This window comes from Daucus carota, chromosome 2 (assembly GCF_001625215.2).
Source record: "Daucus carota subsp. sativus chromosome 2, DH1 v3.0, whole genome shotgun sequence".
NCBI lineage: Eukaryota > Viridiplantae > Streptophyta > Magnoliopsida > Apiales > Apiaceae > Daucus > Daucus carota.
The window spans coordinates 56,475,833-56,497,789 of NC_030382.2; the positions used below are offsets into that span (position 1 = coordinate 56,475,833).

The window sequence follows — 21,957 nt, forward strand, 5'->3', positions numbered from 1 at the left end:
AATGTCAGATTATGAAATTATCAAAAATATATCATACTTTCTGAAAAGTATGAAATTATTTGATATATTAAGCTCTGAAATAAAACATGTGGTTTAAATTTGATCCAAATTATTATTTCTATATTATATTTAACTATTTAATCTTAAAATAATATTTAATTATCACAGACTATTATTGTTATATTAGATGATTTAATAAATAAAAATATAATTTTCAATATACATAAATAACATAAAAAATATATATTTAACTAACAAATATATTCATTTCATCCAATTAATATATAAAATATTTCGCCTTGAAATGCAGCGCGAATCTCAGTACCCTGAACAAAAGTGGATTCTTAAAAATGAAAACGAGAATACCAAATCATAAATAAATAATATATTGCAAGTGGGGCGAAATCTGTCGCGATCGTAATGTTTTATATGATCTAGCATGGTATTTCCCAAACCCAAATTATAAGCCGAACTGGAGAGAAAAGTACAAAGTTGAATTAATAAATAAGTGAAAGTTGCACATCTATGACAAAGCATATAAAAAATATGGGTCCTGTTCCTTGCCAACCGGTTGCCGGGAAGGGGTTATCTAACACACTGTACGGGGGCCATTAGATTTAGATTTCAAGGGCTCAGATCCAATTTGAGTTTTCAAGGGATCCGCTATAAATATCCGCGGAAGGGAAATTTTCCTTTCCGCGGATATTATCCGCGGAATGGGAGTTCCCCTTTCCGCGGATAATATCCGCGGATGCATTAAAAACTCAAAATTGGATCTGAGCCCTTGAAATCTAAATCTAGTGGCCCCCGTACAGTGTGTTAGATAAACCGTTCCCGGCAACCGGTTGACAAGGAACAGGACCCAAAAAATATAGCAAGCTATGAGGATTGGAGTGTTTCATTTGTTCTTATCCAGCTTAGCCTCTCCTTTTCACGGCTTTGCATTACCCACACCTCTCGTTCTTATCAATATATTCATAATCTTCGTCCCCATCAATCTCGTTTCCCTTTCTTGAGCCCTGAATTGACATTATTGATTTAACTTCATCACCGTTCCAGATGCATATCAACTTTTTTGGGTGCATGTGTGTGAATATTAATATATGTCTCTTTCGAAAGAGTTTCGGTTTTGTTAGAAACTTAGATTAGCGGATATGATTGTGAGTCATCTAATCTTCCCATTAATATCATGTCTCTTTTAATTTCTTGATTGGGCTTCATCAGCTTTCAAAGTTAATTGTGAGAAGGAATCTATCTGGAAAAGTTTAGATACTAGTCCTGTTTATTTTATGATTGATCAAGTATGTAAATATACTTTTTGGACGATAAATATATGTCCGGAAATTTTTGTCAAATTAAAATATAATCAGTACATTAATGAATTTCTTTGAAGAATTAACTGAAAATTAATTCGAAATTTTTAGAACACTGACAATATCTCACAAAGGAATAGCAAGAAAAATTACGAAGCGCGGAAAATATTAGCTTTTTTTTTTTTATATTAAAAGTAAGAATATTCGTTGGTATCTGTTCAATATCTTGTGAGTTGTGAATATACCCGTATCATTGATATACATTGCAGCATATACACCATTGATGGAATCATTTCATCTATGCACGTATCATGATTTATGATAAATATATGAGGTGAAGAAAACGAAAGCAGAGGAGGGAAGATGTGAAATAGATTGAAATGGAATCATACATGCCAAATTTGACTATGCACTAAAATCTCTTTCACTGTCAACAGATTGATTAATCAACTAGGATTAACAACTGTATATTGGTTCAATGAACCAGATCAAGTTTTACACCTGCAGGCCTTGCCTTTACAGCAATGATATTTGGAAAAGAGTCTTTTGTAATAGCTAAATCACTAAATTTCCATGTCATGCTTGTTTTATTTAAGTTATCTGTTCTTCAGTCGAATTTCTGTGGTATTCGCAGAAGTATCAGTCATCAAGAACTGTGTATAGTAGGCTGAGCTAGAAGCGTGTATCAGGGCAATTTTGATTTTTCTGCAGAATGAACTGATCTTAAGTCGAGTGAAGATTTTCTAACTTTGCGATGTCATAAAGGCTATTCGTGTTACCATGACAAGAGGTTGAGCATTGCAGATATTGCAGGCTTGCAGCAGCCTTCGGAGGACTGTGCATCGCTAAACTTATTTTTCAGATTTAAGAGTTTATTTATGAAGAAAAGTGCGTATAACTTTATTTTTTCTAAAATAAAACCCTTATTTTTTTGTTAAATAACGAATATTAAAAAACCTCATTAACATTCATATCTAAAAAAATTATGTAATTTAAAAATAAGCCTTAAACTATATAAAAAAATTTGCCCCCAAACAGGGCCATTGTGTACCAAGACGACATCACAACCAAGTATAAAACTGGCCTTGAGTGATTAGGAGGTATATATTAATCTAGTAAACTATGAACTTCTAACATCATCTACTTCCACCCTTCGTCTTCTTACAGTATGTCAATGTCTCAAGTTCATCATAGCATCTCAGGGTGTTTTCAGTGTGAATTTTGTAACCAACATTTTAAAAGCATCCATCTTTCCTTGGCCCCTAAACTAACTAAAATCATGACCATAATCATTTCAATCACTCTGATTGTTACATATATTTCTACAAAAACAACAAAGTCACTAAAGAACTTGTAAGAGAAGGGGGAAAAGAAAGAAGAGAAAGAGCTGCAATATAAGCTGTTTCAGGGCTATATATCTCTTTCTTTCCCCACTATTTCTCCGACTACCATCATGACTTGTAACATCCACAATCATGCATTAGTTTAAAAATCTCCATACCAACTCTGAGAGTACATGAACATCCGTACATATCTTTGCAATATACGCCAATGGCAGAACTATGGTATGAGCTAGCTTATTGACTTCAAGGTTTTCTGTGAATGCATATATAACTGTCTGCTATGTCATGGGACCAAAGGTTTGCTGTCCCAAGCCTCCCGTGCTTCGGTTAGTTCAGGACGGTATCGGTTTGCCAGAACTTCAACTTGCTCAGCAAAAGACTTGACCCCATGTAAGCCTATGTGAAGCACCATTTGGTCCCAACGCTTCCTACATACATCACCAGACCTATGCTCAATCAGATTATCCCAATCTACATCTTCTATGCAGCATGCATCCAAATTGAAAAGTGCATCAAGCAGACGGTAATCATCAGAATCAGCCCATATACCCTGAGAAACCATTGGCGATGTTAATTGATTGTACCATTTCATACAGCAAAGTGAGTCGGCTCTAGTTGACAATTTGTCACTGATTGCAGTCCAACATATATTATCTCGTAACATTCCATGCTTTGATTTCTTCTCTTCATCAAGCTTAGCTCGCAAATCAATATTCACGTGATCAAACAAGGTTTGGTATTCTTCTTGGGACCAATGTCCTTTATTTCGTTTCATTTTTATTCTACGATATGTATCCTTTACCTGAAGTCTATGTCTCTTAAAATCTTTAGCCATCAGACTCCAATTGTTACCATGCTTTTTATACTGTTCCAGAAGCATTTCTTTTTCTTCTTCAGTCCATTCATGTGTCTCACCTCTCTCAAACAATGTATGAGCACGGGAATATATCGCTGATTTAGGCCTATATGGTAATGCTTTCCTTATTTCATTCCAACAGTTCCTTACTTTTCGGTGAGATATACACTTCATGACCATTTCCACACCTTTTTCACCTAAGCAATGTGATTGTATATACTCTTCAACAGCTGCTCTCAAAGTCTCATCTTCTTCCGGTGTGAATCTCTTACCTTGAACTAGGCTATCAGATGGAACAACCTCTAAGTCATCAGAAAACCTAACTTCCTCTAAATCATTAGAAAACCTAACTTTCTTCTTTTCTTTTGATTTAGGATTTTCAGGATCCTTCATTACTGACTTGGTCTTCTTCTCCTTTCCCGGAACATTTGTGGTTTCATTATCTTTTGCCTTACTTGAAAGCCCGTCCATTTCTGTTATTTCCTCATTCTTCCTCTGCCGCTTTTTCTTCTTCTTCTTCATCTTAACCTTCTCTATAGCAACCATACCATTGTCATCAGGTAAAGAATTTCCAACATCTTCTCTATAGCAACCTTTCTTCTTTCCTGTGTCATTATCATCATCATCTTCTTCCACCGTCCTTTTCCGCTTCTTTTTCTTCTTCTCCACATTCCCAGCAATGCTGTTGCTCTCTTTAGCTTCAGTTTCAGTCTTCTCATTTAATGCATCTTGATTCTCAAAGGTCTCGAATTTCCTGGTCTTTGTTTTCTTCTTCTTCTTCTTCCGTTTTTCAACTACATATTCTTTATCTTGAGTATCAGTCATTGATTCCCCGCCAGCAACCATTTCCTTTCCCTTCTTCTTTTTCTTATTTTCTACTCTAGTTTCCAAGTTCTGTTCATTCTCCACATTTGTCTGATCATTCATCTCTTCTACCCCATCCGTCTCCTCCTTACTTTTCTTCCCCTTCTTCCTACTCTTTCCAATTCCATCTTCTTCCACATCCACACGATCAGTTACCTCTCCCACCCCATCCATATCTTTATTCTTAATTTTCTTCCCTTTCTTCCTACTATTTTCAATTCCATCTACTTCCACATCCAGACAATCCATCACCTCTCCCACCCCCACCATCTCTTTCTTCTTACTTTTCTTCCCCTTTTTCCTACTCTTTCCAATTCCATCTTCTTCCACATCCATATGATCAGTTACCTCTTCCACCACATCCATCTTACCTCTCTTCCCCTTCTTACTCTTTACAATTCCACCTTCTTCCACATCCAGACCATCACGTACCTCATCCACCCCGCCCTTCTCAATCTTCTTTCTTCTCTTACCCTTCTTCCCACTCTTCCCAACCACATCACTCTCTCCCACCCGCACACTCATTTTCACGTGTCCGTTGTCCAGCTTCTCCACTTTTCCCTTCCGCCAAAACATCAAAAAAAAAAAAACGCAAACAAGTCAGTAAAGACAGCTCCAACAGAGATTCAACACCAACATCCCCCCGGAAAACTGAATCCCACTGACATAAGCCTCTAAACAAACATTTCACACCACACTAACTCAAAAAACAACACATAACCCCCTATATTAACTCCCATTCTATCCTAGCCTAAACCGCATCAAAAAAATCGAACCCAAACAAGTACTAACTCACCCACCAACCCGCATGAGATTACATATCCTACTCATATACAACTAACTAATTCCATCTTAATACTCTAATACCCCCTAATAAATCACAAATGTGCCGATTAATTACGCTAGAACATACATTCTGCAGAAAATGGCTCAAGAATCAAGTAATTACAGCATAAATAAAAAATTGATTGCATTTTAACTTAAAGAAGAGCATAGAGAGCGAAGAAAACACGAAAAGTTAGTACCTTGATGAGAATCGAAGCAGAAAGGAAGGCAATTTTAGGGTATAAATTAGGGTTTTTTTTTTGGGAAGAACCAGACGCTTATATAAGCAGCGGCACTTGTAGCTTATTATAAGATTAAAAAAAATCAAAATGAAATAAATTTTTTCGTCAGGTACTCCTTCCATCCCCTTTTAAATGTCTCTTTTGAAAATTTTTTTGTCTCACATTACTTGTCCACTTCTCTTTTCAAAACAACTTTTTGTATGTTTTTCCAAAATATAACAACTTCTAATGTTTGACTAGCATATATATATATACACAACTCTATCTAATTCATTACATTTATTAGGGATATGTATGAAAACAAGATTATCCACCTAACATTTTCTTAAGATGCGTTATTTTTTTAAAAAGGACAAGTAAAAGGGGACGGAAGGAGTACTTCACAGGGGGTGTTAGGTGTTTGGACTAAGGTTGAGAAATGTGAACCATCTAAAAAGATTGAGGTTCCATTTTATAATACCAAATAACTAATTCAAACAATTGATATGAGATTAAAGTTCTGATTCCGTTAACCGGGCTCATTAACCATGAACCAAACACCCCAATAGTTTAATACTCGTTTAATTTGATTCGTTTATGGGTTAACTTAGCACCAAAATTAAGCCCGGTTTAATATTATTAAGCAAACGTTAAAAAAAAATGTGAAAACCCGTTTTATATAATTAAAAGTAGTTTTGAAAGCATTTCTTAACTCAAAATATATTTTGACAGTAAAAATCGTTTTACAACTTTTGTAAAGAGTTTTAATTGATTTCACTCTCAAACTCAATTACAAATATTATTTTATTAGTATTAGTATTATAATTCAAAATACAACAGTTTTATGATTTCGTGAGAAAAAACCTTTTTTTACCTATACTTATTTACTCAATGTTACTTATTTTTGGATTTTTGGATACAGCAGCTATCCAGGAGCAGTAACTACTAACTACACTTCTTGTATGCGAGCTTCTGACTCGTGTATGAAACTATGAATAGACTGCTTACACGTTCATGAATCACTTTGACGATCCTGATTGGAGAGGAGTAATGAAATAAATGAAAGGCCCTTTTTAATAATGGAACTTGAAAAATGGTAAAATTTACATATACATAAAAAATAGAAATGTTTATTAAACAAAAAAAATTAGAAATGTTTAATAATATGTAACGGATAAATCACTACAATTCTTAACATACTCTAAAAAGAGACAGAAAAATAAGTCATTTATTTCTCAAAAGATACATACATAATTTTTTTAGAAAATAAGTGACTTTTTCCTACAAATAATAAATATTAAAAACCAGTTAAATACTTAATACTGAAGAATACTCAAAATAAGAACGTGAAAGCCAGCATGCCTGGTGTCAAAATAAAAACACTTCGAACTAAGCTTCATTCAAACAACTTATTTCTTACTAGGATATAAGATGCCCGACATTGATATGATCAGGACACTTCAGGCAATTCTGATTACCTGAACGGCCAATTCTTTTTCCCGAACACTATACGATCACAAATCACAAAACCGTTATTCAATAGTATACGTTCACAAGCAGATGCAATTCGACAAACAAAATTACATTGCTCCATATTTCCCAGTTTTTGACCAGATAGTTTAACATAATAATACATAGTATCCCTTCCTAAAAAATTTAATGAATTTTGACAGATGGCATGGGCAACATGCCACCAAAAGTTGTTACATCTGTTTTCAATACATGACGTGAATTGAAGTATTTGATATGCCAACTTATCCATTTATAACAGATTTAGGCAAAAAAATACAGCCACTTTGTACCTTACGTTTTTATCTGTTCCCAAAAATTATAATCAGTTCAGTTTTACTACTATATTAATTATTAAAAGACATTTAACCATTTAGGTTTCTGGAACTGGTCATAACTGTGCAATGTGATTGGTAATGGCATCAGGGCAAGAGTGCGCTTGTAGAAGTTCCAGCCGGTTGAAAGGCGGAGCAAACTGCAATATGTAGTCCTCATCTGATTTCAAATAAACAAAACTTCATTATCAGAATTGAAAAGGGTAGTATTGTAGATATATATGAGAAAATTTATGGTGCAAGATCTTTGACAAAATGTATTTCAATCTATATGGTGCAGTAACAAACAGGTAAATGCATGATGCTGAAATCATCATCTTACTCTCTTTAACTGTTCCATAGAGCCAGCACAACACCTCATCCGCAAATGCAAGGCAGACTCCTCCCTGCAAGTTGTCAACATATAAATTGTGAATTTTCTTTAATAATCCAAAAACTCGGTTATCTTATTGTTTCAAACAGGCACGAGTCTATGGAATGACAAAAACACATTACTCAAATGTAGAACTTAAAGGGAATTAATCTATTTTTGGTGCTACAATTCTACCTGCCAATAGCTCTTCATTTTCACTCTTTGTGTAATATCTTTGGTCCTCAGCCTCTCAGTGCGTACAAGGCGACCACCATCATCTCTGCTAGTTAAAGATGAATAAGATAAATAATCCGAGACTATATTAAGGTGTTGCAGAGAATACATGATTACAAGAGTGAAATGCAATAGTTTCTATTGGTCATTAACCAATTCTCAAGTGACCTTGTATTGCCCAGACAGGAACAAGACATCAGTATAGGAAACCTCCAAGACACGTGAATTAAGTACTAAACAGTGAATGTGCTGGGAGAGTGGGAGCTGTCTAGTTCCTCATAATCTCTCACCAGCTAAATTAAAGGTGACCGCTTAAAAGGGTAGAAATGAACAGAACAAGCAGCATTTACCTAAATCCTATGACAATATAAGGGACACCAGCAAGAAATGACTGAATCTGCAAAGAGCAAACCACCAAAATATGTTATCGCCTATCATATTGCAAGATATAAACAATACGTATAAGTTTCTAGTTCTATACTAGAGACAGTTGGCCTAGGGAAATCATCAAACTGCGACAAAATGTTTCCTATAGCAGGAAGACAACAATTTCATTATGCACCTCACTAGTATAAGAAGTACAAACAAAAAAATATACATACCCAGAACTTCAGCAATTTCTCCCTTTCAAATCTTTCTTCGGTGTGATAGTTTAGCTGCTGACGAGAAATAGTTAGGTATTCATGGAAGTTACATACTAGGATGAAGACAAAACGAAAGAGATATTTTAGTCAACCTCTCGACTAGTCTTTAGTTCAACATAAAACCTCCTTCCTTCATCAGTTGAATCACAGCAATCCATTTCAGCACCCATCAGAATACGATGAGCTCCCAGTTTGGTTTTGATCACAGAACAGTACTCCACATTGGCATCTATGTCATGTACTCCCTCTCCATCAGCTCTTCTAGGATCTTCTGTGGCAAGGCTCTCAAAACTATACCCCCAGTAACATCTAATTCAATAAGATATAAATTCAGCATAAATGATTCCATGGGAAGCATCTCACACAAGCTAATGAGCAATACTTTATCATTAAGCGCTTTCCAAGCCATTAGTACTATATTACAATTTTTCATAGAATTATATCCTAAGAAATATAGATTTCTATCTTGTGTATTATGTGATTGTTTACATGTACTTTAGTAAGATAATGGATTCAATTCTATGCCATCTCTTCACCGCCATATTTTTTTCTTTTTCTAAATAGATTTATCAAAAAGATGATAAAATAAGTGTCTTATCTGTATAGTTTTAGTACCTTCGCCTATCCAGCTCACTTTTTGGCTTTTCTTCTAGCTTGTGGACATCAAGGTACACTACACCCTTCCTTTTATGCACCCCCATCTCCCATGGATCATTCCTTATATAAGCAGTAGCCAGTATCTGCCCTTGCACCATCACCACAGCTATTATATTCTCCATCATATCATAATATTGCTAAATCTATTATCTATAACTTTTAGAAACACAAAGATTTAAAAGTTTACCTTATTAAGATTGTTCCGATAAGTCTGCCATAAAACAAGAAAGCTTAACAACTTTGGACAAATTTTTATAAGAAGATAAACAAAATCAAAAAGAACTCTTACCACAAAATGCATATTTTGAAGTGGAACATTTTTGTTTCTTATACAGGTAAGAAGATCACCAAATCCATCAGATCCCAAATCTTTCAGACAGAAAAGTGAGGATTTCAACACCAAAGTAATATGCAATAAAGCAATAACAGCAGAATAATTAGAGAGTGTATCAACGTGATTCTGGAAATCAGTTAACAAAGCTTACACCTTTCTTCTCAATGAAAGTATCAAAACCGTCGTTAAGATCAGCACCAATGTCCTCAGTAATGAGACGCTTAAAAAGCCTCTGATGTCAAATTATGAGAAATTTGAATGAGGTAAGCAATGAATTATCAATAATATACAGAAATTTGTTTGCATCAACAGGGGAAAAGAGACACACGGTGAGAAAATGCTTACCAAGCTACGATCGTCGAAATATACCTCCCCGCCTTCTACACGGCTATAGCAACCAATCTCACATGGCTGATAACAATATATACCAGTAAGTAAGAGGACCAAAACAAAATTAAATGTTTTATACAAAAGACAGCACACATTTAATTCGTCTTTTAATTCGAAGGAATAAGTCAATAAGGCCAAAAAAGAGACAGGGGCGTAGTTCTTTCCTTTTTTTAAAAATGCCTCCCATCAAACAAGCTAAGCTGAAGAAAATAAAAATGTTCGCAAGTCAATGTTGTGTTAAATTCTCTGCCAAATCATAATCTAGGAAACAGTTTGGAAAGTTCTATGATAGTCAGCAAGAAAGAGATCCATCATCCTTATTAAATTATTTCCATAATATCAAAAGGTTGCCTAGGTGGAATGGTGACAGGAAAACCGCAGGTGTTCAACCTGCTTAAATTATTATGGGGAAGGCAATGCGTCCGCCTAGGGTCACATCTATTAAATGACTATGCGACACCTAAATCCACCAAAATTTGGTTATACCACACATTTATATGGAAAACAGCCTTTATATATAGGAAACAGCTGTAAAACCCTCATCTATGGCAGTCTAAAGAGAATAGAAGCATATGGTATTCTTCTCTGCTGCTTTCATGAGTTTTTTCCAAAGTTTTCTTCCCAAAGTTATTTATATAATGATATATAATATACGAGCAAGCATATACAATTATAGTCATTTTAAATTGTTATAACATATATGTGTGTGAATATAAAATAATTAGCAATATAAATATCTAGTTAAAAGAACAATGAGCCTAATAATCGCCTAGCGAAAGCTGGTGAAATGGCGCCCAGCCTCACCTTGACAAGTATGATTACTGCTTCCTTCCCGGCTCCTAACTACCGTAAATATAGACTTATAGAGTTGTGGTTATATTTAACGGTTAAATTATACAAAGGCCGACAAAAGAACAGGTAAAATTGATACTGAAGATAGAAATTGACCTCCTGAAATGCTATACATTTTCTTGCTAGTGTCTCTTCGCTTTTAGAGAATTTTAATTCAGAAACGAAACGTTCATCGTTTCGGACATTAGAAAATCTGGGATTATAACCATAACCCCCTCTTTGAGGATAAGGTCCAGAAGGATTTGGAAGTATGCCAGCCCCTCGATCATTTGGAAAACGCCCACCACGACCACCGCGCCCATAACCTCCTCTAGTATGGTTATTGGTATTACGTATAGCAGGCAAAACTGTAAACCAAAGGTAATAATACTGAGAAAGAATGCAAAGAGGAAAAATAATAATGAATAGCAATGCAGATATGGGAAATTCACAGACAATGAAAATCAAGATAGGAGTAAATGTGCAACCTAGGTAACAAAAACAAAAATATTAAGAAAATGATTTTTACTAGTGCTGCCAATGGAAGAATAATAATATGACATAGTTAATGAGATTGCAATTTTGAGCACAGAACCTATATTGTTTGCCGCCGCCATTATCTGAAATAAATAGATAGGAACCCAAAAATCCCAAAGTGATTACTAAGAGTCTAATCAAGACTTAAACTAAAATCCCAAAGTGATTACTAAGAGTCTAATTAAGACTTAAACTCCTCATTTATTCTTTAACATCTTTCCAACCCGTGGCTAAAACCAACACCCAGGGAATGTTCTAGATTCTAGCATTCTAAAACTATAGCTCAATTCTTCTGCTCCTAACTAAATCAATTAAACACCAAGAAAAATCCAATCAATCATTCCACTCCTTTAACCTCCAATTCCAACTTCCGCGAAATACAAACTACTTCATCATGCTTCAAAACATGGCAACCAGCTAACAATGCAGTAACCCCCAAACCCATATAACAACTTCCACAAAACCCTAGAATCAAAAATAACACAACCTAAATTCACCCAACAAAAATCAGCAAAATCCAAATTACACATAAAAAACAAATAAGGATCAAAACTTTACAAATTACAACTGTAATCATAACATCGAGAAAACCCATATCACATACAAAATTATAACAAATATACATCGAAACTTTAGACGAAAATTAAAAAAAAATTAAAGAATCACCTGGGACAGGAAAAGGGCTAGTAGCAAGGGTTTTACAATACTCCTCATTATCAGACCCAAACAGATCCTTATCATCATCTTCATCATCATCATTGTAATTACTATTACTATTACTGTTACTATAATTATTATAATTATTAGTTATATTAGACCTAACTTCCCCATTATTATCTTCGTCTTCGCTGGCGCTGCCGCTTCCGGTGGCGCTGCCGGTGGCGGCGCTGCTAGTGTCGCCACCGCCGCTCCGATTGGAAGACGAAGACGAGGATGAGGATGAGGACGACGAAGACGACGACGTTTGGTGGCTCTCTTCTTTGTGGGTGTTGTTGGTGGTGTTATAATCGTCGTCTTCGTCTTCTCCGAACAGGTCTAGCTCTTGCTCCGAATCCATCGTGTGTGTGTTTTTTAAGCGTGTTTTTGTGTGTGTTTTTTACACTTGTGTTCTGTGTGTATTGAACGATTTGATTTTTATCTGAGTTGAGAGAGGAAACTGAGTCGACTCGGGTGGTGAAAAGCTATGGGCTGAGGCCTGAGTAACGGTAAATTATCAAACTAGGATGGGTGGGTCTATTATGGCCTACAATACACAGAGGGTGCAGTGGACTCGTCTGGCCCATTAGTAATTTTCATCTAAGAATAAATTCAGAAGAAAAAAATCGTTAACTTGGAAGTAACTTAGGGTGTTTTGTTGATTTAAATAAAACTAGCTTCTTAATTTGCACGGGTTACTTTAAATTATTTTTTTGATATATTGTTATATTTTTTGTTCATTTTTAAAAAAATTGAGATTATTTGTATTATAAAAATAATTTAAATTTATATTTACTTGTATTTTAAGTCATATTATCTTAATGTCTAAATGTACATATATCCTCACTATGATGATATTTATTAAAATATAAATATAAAAAAATACACTATTTAAAATTTAATTATATAATTAAATTATCATCCACTTAAAATTATTGAAAATTTGATAAAAACAAATAAGATTCTTGTCGAATAAGAGTCTTTGTCGTATAGTTAAAAATCATATATATTATTTTATTAAATCATATATATAATTTTATTAAATCACAATAATTAAATATTTTAAAAATCGGCCGATTAACCGAATAATCGATAACCAGACGAAATTTTAATACGATTTGGTAAAATTCGATTAAATCGATGATTAATTGGTCAAAACTGGATTAATCAGTCAAAAATCAGATAAAATATTAAAAATTTACAAAATTTGAGGGAAAAATTTAAAATTTTAAAAATAATTAGATATATATTATTTATATGTATAATATTAAAATAATTTCGAATAATGATCATGTTATAATTAATGTATATTAATGCTTAAACATTAATGTATGATAAATACATTGCTTAGACATTAATGTATAATAAATAAGTTAGTATTAAAAGTGAATAATAACCTTTATATATATTAAAATTAAAATATGTGTAATAAGTAAAGGGTATATTAGTCATATTAAATTAATTAACTCAAGGTTGTTCTATTATACAATAGATTTCCGGATGAGTAAAAATTTGAAAGAGTAAAATTTGTTATCATTCGTTAAATTTGAATTAAATTTTTGGATGAGTAAAAATCTGAAAAGTAAAATTCGGAACAAATAAAATTTATAACGAAATAAATTTCTAGATAGAAAAAATAATATAGTCAAAATATTTGGCAAGTATGCAAATTAAGACTATAAATTATATATACATATATAATATTATAAATTAGAAAAATGTAAAACATACTAATTACCAGCATAAATATTTCGCAAAATGGGACTGTCGAAGGTAGAAGGGATGTATTCAGCTGGGATTTTAATTAATCATATATGATTTGCGGATTTTAATGGGTTATATCTGATTTTGATTTCATGTGGATTATTCATAAAATGCCGCAGAATTAGTGTAGATTTTTTGGAATTTGAGCACAATACTTCAAAATCACCCGATTTACCTAAACAACCCGAAAATCGCCCGATTGACACGAAATGGACCCGAAATGACTCGAAATTAGAATTTGGTTTCTAATAACTTCAATTCTTAGTTTTATTCAATTTCAAGTAACTTTAGTTTGACCCGCAATCGACCCGATTGCTGACACAGACCCGTTACCCGAAATTGCCACCCAGGTCGGATCTGTACATCATTCGTCTAATTCAAACATGTGTTTCGAGAATCGTGAAATATACCGACGGGAAAATAGCGTGTAGTGTTGCTGCTTTTCTTGATTCGGACAGGGAATCCGGGATAAGTGAAGTCTCTGTATATGCTATCTTGAAGATTCTTTTCAAGTTATATGATTATTATTACTCAAAAAAATATATATATGATTATTAATTTTTCTTTAACCTAATTTTACATAAAAAGAAACTAGAAAATCATATTTTCAGTAATTTTTGTTTTTAAAAAGGATAAGTCAAATCCTAATGCCACATAAATAATGAAATCAACTTACGTTTTGTATTATAATGAGAAATCGGAATCGAAATCATTCACTTTTATACTTTTATGCTAATAACACTAAAAATATGATCACATTAGATCTACGACGTCAATTACATATATTGCTCGGATCTATAAATGAACAATTCGAAGATAAAGAAGATGACGATGATTTGTGCCTCTCTTCTGTCTTTGTGGATGGTGGTGTCGTATTCGCATTCTCCGTCAAATCAAGCCACGTCTTTGAGATGTTAACGTACGTAGCGCTATATGTTGACTGGTGGGAGATTTGAACACCACAAAATCGAGCTACGTCTCACTTTTCTACACATCGCGGTTTGCACACTGTTTAGTATTTACTCTAAATGTATGATTGCATGCTGCAAACACTGGAATACTGTGACGGTGATAAAACAACTTAATTGGTGATGAAAGTGTTGGAATTATCAGAAGAATCATTATATAAGAATAATGTAGCTAACTTTCCTTGTGTGATATTGATTTTTCCTTGTTCGAAGAATTATAGTGTGAATGTAAAATTAGAAATTCTTATAAGCTTGATCAGAAGTATTTGATTTACAAAACTTATCATCCACTGAAATGAAACAATTATATATATACAAAGCTGTAGCCATATATAACATTTGTTGAGACACTGTAGTTTATCTTTAAAAAGTAATTTATTATTTAGAAACGTAAATTACAAGATTGTATTATAGATAAACAATAATTAAAAAAAAATAGTGTGCTCATAAATACATGCTAACATTAATCCGATTATAAAACAAAAAATAGTGTGCGTATAAAACAAAAAATGCGAATGCGAATACAAATTTTTTTCAACTTCACTCTGTACCTGTTGAGCTGATGTCAATCCGTGAGAGTTGAGACTCGAATATTTTATACACACCAACATGTTCGTCGAAGGCTCCTGGACACAACCGAGCCTATATATACATGCATAAAGCACATCCATTCTTCTACAACATCCACCATCTGTCCAAGACTCCACATATAAAACCCACACATCCTCGTATCAACATATATATTCAAAGCCATGCCGCATTACAACATAGATCTAAGGTTCGTAGCACCAGTACTCAACAGTATTCTTATCTTCCTCATAAACTACGACTCCATTGCTGATGAGACCAAAGCCAACCAAATCTTATTCCGGGACTATTTTATTCACGACCAGCACCGCTGGTTATATATACTGCTTGCTTTCTTTCTGCTCGTTTTTATCATCTCAATCAAACTCACCATCTCCGTCACTGTAATTGCCGAACCCATAATGATGCGATTCGGAGATTTTAATCTATCGGTGCCACTTATATTTCTGACGATGGCTTCATTTCTGTTCCCACCGCAAATTTTGTGGTACGCATATCTCTCCATTTTGCTATTCATTTGGATTTCACCTCTCCCAAACCATGTTTTCGAAAAAATTATGAGTTGGTTGCAGCAGATTCGACCAATCTTCATTTTAGTGACTCAACAGGAAGATAATGATCTTCAAGCACCTGTCCATCAATATTTTGATATTGATCACGAGGAAAATGGTGATGAGAATTTTGAGATCAATGTCATTTTCGGGCATGCCTAATCTTCACGGCTAGCTATCTTCATGTCATGGTTTTGGGGTCATCTTATCCGTTTCTCACTATTAATGTACATATAACCAACAAGCCCACAAGTAGAGCTGTAAACGAACCGAACTGTTCGGTAAGTTCGTTCGGTTCGGTTCGTGTTCGAGTTCGGTAAGCTCGTCCGGTAAGCTTATCGAACACGAGTTCGAACAGCATTTTCTGTCCGATAAGCTTAACGAACCGAACCGAACTTTTAGGATGATCGGTTCGTGTTCGGTTCGTTAAGCTCGTGTTCGGTTCGAGTTCGAGAAGCTCGTGTTCGTTCGACAATAAATAAAATATTTATAATATTATATGTAAATATAATATATAATATTATTTAAAAATATACATTGTTCGCGAACAGTTCGTGTTCGGTTCATGTTCGGTTCGGTTCGACATGTTCGCGAACAGTTCGTGTTCGGTTCGGTTCATTGCCGAACCGAGTTCGGACAGAAAATTTTGTCCGATAAAATTATCGAACATTGTTCGGTTCGTTAAGATTTTGTTCGAGTTCGATAAGAGTTCGTCCGAGTTCGTTCGAGTTCGGTTCGCTTACAGCTCTACCCACAAGCCTACTTGTTTTGTAATCCTATATATGTTAAAGTAATGTCAAATAATTTCTTTCGAAGAGGAGAAAGGTACTTTACTTCATATCGTGGATCCTACTAAATTCACTCTGTCATTTTAATTTATGTTTATTTTTTTAACGTATATTAAAATGGACAAAAATAATAATCTATTTAAATAAAAAGTTTCAATTCCCATTCAAATTAAAATTTAAATTCAAAACATTTATTTGACACAAATTTTATAAAAATTAATTATGTCTAAATGTGATCTTAAAATATATATTAAAATGTCAAAAATAGTTAAATGGATATTTGAGGAAATACAAATAAATTAAGGGATTGGTGGGAAATATAAAAATAACTCTTTTTGATTGTGGGTGAATAATAAATGCAAATGACCCTCTGTATTTACATCAATTCCATTAATTAAAATAGTCTATTTTTATAAAATTTAATATTTATTATGGGCACATTAGAAAAACTAATAAATTAATTAAGAAGAATAGAAGGATTGTGTGACCTGGAAATAAACTTATACTTAGATTTAGATGAAGACTGGATGTGACTTAGCAGGATCGTAAGAGGTTGGTGAGACCATTATGAGACGACGAAGCTTAAATTGTTTGGTTCTTTTGACCGCTTATAGCCGGTTCATGAACTTTTTTGGTGAAACTCTAACAAATTTGGAGTTAATTAAGTGGGTTCGGGTAGATCTTAATTGAATGATGTTATATAAAAAAATATGATATATAAAAGATATGCGATGTTTTATATGACTGATTCCTATTGATTTCAATCGAAAAATAACCAAATGACCTTTTTTAATTATAAATAGATATATTTTGATGATATTAGTTATCAAAATTTTAAATATTAAAAATCGATTTATGGGAGATGAACTACTGTCATGGAGGAATTACTATATTTAAATTATAATCGTTCCATAAAAGTCACAGTCATAATTTACAAAATCTGAAGAGGGTAGGTGATCAAATGGATTCTTCTTTGTCAAATCAACAAGTACGTAGTAATCTAGTAGTATACGTTAATTGACGAGGACATGCAACATCAATGGAAGTCTCTCTTTTTCTTCCCACTATGGGGTGGTATATTTGCTAGCTCTTTTTCTGTTGGCTTCATTCTCGCAGAAAAGAGACACGCACTTGAGTATCAACATATCAAAGTATATAACATGGGTGCATGCTGGCCTGTTTGGAAGCCACAAGATCTAGCTACCTTCTCTCACTGGCCTGTTTAGAAGTCACCATGCGAATCGTTAATTTGCGATTAATTTCATCATAACTAAGAAGTCAAAATAAGAATCTTTAAACAAGATGGTACAAGTAAACTCTTTAAGGAACCTAACAAATTCGAGTGAGGTAGAGCAGGTAGAAATGGAACTTTTTCCAATATGTTTGTCAAATTGTATCGGGAAAATAAGTATATGTATTTTATAAGATGAGTACCTATTTTATAAGTATATAACTTGTTTATTAATCAAAGACATCTATATATCAGATTTATAAACAAAAACTAATCTCATAATTATTCGACTTAATCTATAAGACTATAACAGAAAAATAAGTTTTTCTTTTACCAAAAACATCTACATAAAAATATCTTGAACGGTTAGTACATATCATGTTTTCTTGTATACCTCAATGGCTCAATTAATCAGTTTGGAGAGTATTTGTCATATTTTATTTTCTGTGCTGCGTATCCTATGTGTCTATGATCCTGACATTCACCTCCACATCTTCGTCAGTACTTCAGATTCACTTGCATATTGATAAATTAGATGAGTTTATGTCTCATTAGTTTAGAAAAATCAATTAAATTATCTAAACAAATAAGAAATTATTTTTCACCAAGTCATCATTAACTTGTAATGCAGTAAGTGACTTTTTTAAATATTATTAAAAGCAACCTTATTTATATTTCATATTACATTAATTATTAATACTTGTGGAAAGTGGGAAGCAGATGATGCATTTAAATTCACCAAAGAGCAAGTGCATGGTAGTACTGGACAGTATGACTGAGACATAAGCTCTTCCAAATTCATATGGCGCTATCGTCTATTTTATTGCTTCCGTGTTCTATAGACAGCCACCAAATCTATACCTGCAACTCAAAATACTCATCTTTGTTGTGGACATGTGTGTTTAATATACAGTAATAAAGACACACACGTTTTTGTATCAACAGATCCACACTATGAAGTACAACATACGGTTAAGATTCGTATGTAAGCAATGCCGCCTCTTGCGTCTTGTCCTAGGACTCCCGGTGCCAACTACATTGTATAATGTTAATATATATTTGAAATTTTCTCTTTTTCCTTCGTGCCAGATGTTCTGAAATGATTTGGGAGTGTTAAAAAATAGAACTCTATAAGGTGAATACTAGTCTTGAAAATTTGAGTATGTAATCTCCTAATTGATCGAGTGTGAGTGAACTTTATAACCTTATTGTTCACATTGCTCGTCCGTGTTATTGCTGTGTGTAATTGAAAATGGAAAAACGTGTCTATATTACATTAGTTACTTGTGTCTGAAGATTTGATTTGATATTTATGTGAGTTTCGAGACTTTTTGGGTGATGAAAGTGACCAGTGAGTCGTGGATAGCTCATAAAATACTCCCTCCGTCCCTTTTTACATGTCCACTTTGAAAAAAAAATTTGTCCCAAATTACTTGTCCACTTCTCTTTTCAAAGCAACTTTTTGTATGTTTTTCCAAAAAGTAACAACTTCCAATGTTTGACTAGCATATATATACACACAACTCTATCTAATTCATTACATTTATTAGGGATATGTATGAAAACAAGATATCCAACTAACATTTTCTTAAGATGCGTTATTTTTTCAAAAGGGACAAGTAAAAGGGGACGGAGGGAGTAGGATAGATAAGGTTTTATTTGCTCTATTCCCTGATTACTTCTTTGCTTTATTTGTGATTCGAAACATACAATGAGACATTAGTAACTTGTGATATTCAGTAACTGTCTCTAATAATCAAAGTGATGCATATTATATGGGACATCAGTAAAAATAATTACAATTTTTTTTTAAAGAATTAAGCACTTCAAAAAAATTCATAAAAGAAATAGAATGTTGAAAAATTTAATTTTTATTTTACAACTTCTACTTCTTTTTTACATTCTTTTCTTTTAGTAACAATTCACTACTTTGCATTATCAAATAATCTAAAATAAATTATCCGCTCATTTTTATAAAATATAATTCATATAAATTACTTGTATCTTATAATCCACTTTATTTACTCCAAAGTCCAAATAATAAAAACAATAACTTCTTTCTTAAGAGTCCCAGTATCACTGTAATTATACTTTAAAGAGTAGTACTAGATGCACAAGATGGTGTACATAAAATTTATACACAACGAGATGACAATTAATAATAATCAGTGAAAATTGATGTGGTGGATTTTAATTGGAGTTGTTGATGTAAATAATGAGAGTCTATTCTAATTAAAACCCACCCACACTATATGCCATTATGTACAAAATTTTGTACACAATTATATACACCAAACATTTTCCTACTTTAAAAACAATACTGGTAAATGAACTCCCCAACAACCAAACAAATACTCCCTCCGTTCCTCTCATTTTTTTTACGAGTTTTTTCCACTGTTCGACACGTATTTTAAGTCTCTTGTAAAATAGTTCCATAACTTATGAAAATTCAATCATCAAATTTTTATTAAAAAAAATTAAAAAAATAAGTTACAGAACTAAATTTTCTAAAAACATTATAATGCGTGCAAAACTCAGGCCCAGATAAACTACCTAGGGACAAAAGGAGTAACTCAAGTAAGGTGTAATTTGTTTGCTGAGTGGAGTTTTGGGGGCAGAGAAACTTCTTGGAAGGCATCCTGACGTGAGTCTCGGGCTGATTAGTCCGTGTTGTCCATTTGTACGTAGTACTTTCGTCCACAGCCAAGCTCCCCAGGATCATCCCATCTTATATATATATTGCATTTTGATTTTGTGTTTCCAATTTCATTCTCAAACCAAATCAAAGCCAGCCAAGTCATTTAAACTTCGTTTAAACTTCGTAAATACACACCCTCTCTTAACGCCAATCTCCGTTCCCTCTCTCTTTCTCACACAAAAAGACATAGCGAACTCTCTCTTAGCACTCTCTCTCAACGCCAATCTCCGGTCTCTCGGCCAACCTTGTTCATATACCCTCAATCTCCCAATCATATTCCCTTGCAGATATACCTTCACGTAGACAAATCTTCATTCCATCGCGCGCGCGCTCCCCCTCTGTATATATTTCTCCGCGTCATCTTTTTGTCTCTCTCATCCATCTCTCCACTCCGTTGAACATCTACTCCCCCCCCCCTCCTCCCTTTCTCTCTCTCTCTCTCCCTCCATCCCTCCCTCACTCTCTCTCCCTCCATCCTTCCCTCCCTCTCTCTCTCTCCCTCCAGCCCTCCCTCACTCTCTCTCCGCCTCCTCCCTCCCTCCAGAGCCCTCTCTCTCTCTCCCTCCCTCCCTCCTCCCGCCCTCACTCTATCTCCCTCAATCCATCCCTCCCTCCCCCCCTCTCCCCCCCCTCTCTCTCTTCATTCACAACAATGCATATAGATTTGAGGTTCCTAGCACCAGTACTAAACAATATCCTTATGTCCCTCATACACTATTTCTCCGGTAATAATGTAGGCCTGGCCAACGAAATACTAGTTTGGGATTATTTCATTAATCACCACAACCGCTGGTTACATATAACACTTGCTCTTCTCTTAGTAGTTTTTGTCATATCTATCAAACTCAGCATCTCCATCACTGTACATGCTGGACCCATTATATTAAAATTCGGCGACTTGAGTTCATCTCCGCAACTTGTTTCACTCCTAATATCTTCTTTTCTGTTCCCCCCGCAAATAATGTTGTGCGGTTATCTCATCTGCACATGCATTTGGATTTTTCCGTTGCCTGGTCGTGTTTTTAAGAAAATTATGATTCGGCTGCAGCAAATTCCAGTTTTCACTATCACGGCTCAACAACCACCTAATGATCTTCAAGAACCCGTATATCAATATTTTGAGGTTATTCACGATGGGGATGACGATGATAACGACGATACTGCGATCAATTTCTTTTTCGGACATGCCTAGCTAGCTCCCGAATCACATAGGTGGATCGAAGTTGATGGGGAGGAAGTCCAACTCTGTGCATACCTACAAAAATATGTCAAATAGTACTCCTTCCGTCCCACCCAATTCTTTACATTGGTTTTGGGCGCAGAAGTTAAGAAATATGTATATAGTAGTGGAAAAGAGAAAGAAAAGTGGGTGAAGTGGTGGGACCCATTAATTTTTAATATATAAAAAAGAGACAGTAGAGTAAAAGT

The 21,957-nt window shown here is 34.1% G+C and overlaps 2 protein-coding genes across 2 annotated transcripts; both read right to left on the reverse strand.

Annotated features, from left to right (window-relative positions):
* Positions 1-2,581: 2,581 nt before the first annotated feature.
* LOC108209534 (RNA polymerase I termination factor) lies at positions 2,582-5,529 on the reverse strand. The gene is made up of 2 exons (XM_017380491.2): positions 5,402-5,529; positions 2,582-4,937 (listed from the first exon to the last, which is right to left on the reverse strand). Exon 2 carries the CDS (start codon positions 4,899-4,901, stop codon positions 2,940-2,942), a length of 1,962 nt encoding a protein of 653 aa, XP_017235980.1. The 5' UTR covers positions 4,902-4,937; positions 5,402-5,529; the 3' UTR covers positions 2,582-2,939.
* Positions 5,530-6,943: 1,414 nt separating this feature from the next.
* Positions 6,944-12,452, reverse strand: LOC108210110 (NAD-capped RNA hydrolase DXO1). Its single transcript, XM_017381377.2, has 13 exons — positions 11,912-12,452; positions 10,826-11,076; positions 9,833-9,898; positions 9,641-9,719; positions 9,443-9,522; positions 9,341-9,364; positions 9,112-9,236; positions 8,589-8,805; positions 8,455-8,508; positions 8,203-8,249; positions 7,814-7,898; positions 7,589-7,652; positions 6,944-7,426 (listed from the first exon to the last, which is right to left on the reverse strand). Exons 1-13 carry the CDS (start codon positions 12,300-12,302, stop codon positions 7,323-7,325), a joined length of 1,587 nt encoding a protein of 528 aa, XP_017236866.1. The 5' UTR covers positions 12,303-12,452; the 3' UTR covers positions 6,944-7,322.
* Positions 12,453-21,957: the final 9,505 nt, after the last annotated feature.

Excerpts from the sequence above, each read along its gene's own strand:
- LOC108209534 (XM_017380491.2), bottom strand. The coding sequence starts at position 4,901 with ATGAGTGTGCGGGTGGGAGAGAGTGATGTGGTTGGGAAGAGTGGGAAG.
- LOC108210110 (XM_017381377.2), bottom strand. The coding sequence starts at position 12,302 with ATGGATTCGGAGCAAGAGCTAGACCTGTTCGGAGAAGACGAAGACGAC. Across the intron at positions 9,523-9,640 it reads TACTTTCATTGAGAAGAAAG|ATTTGGGATCTGATGGATTT; the intron begins GTGTAAGCTTTG and ends TCTGTCTGAAAG. Across the intron at positions 8,509-8,588 it reads AACTAAAGACTAGTCGAGAG|CTAAACTATCACACCGAAGA; the intron begins GTTGACTAAAAT and ends TCTCGTCAGCAG.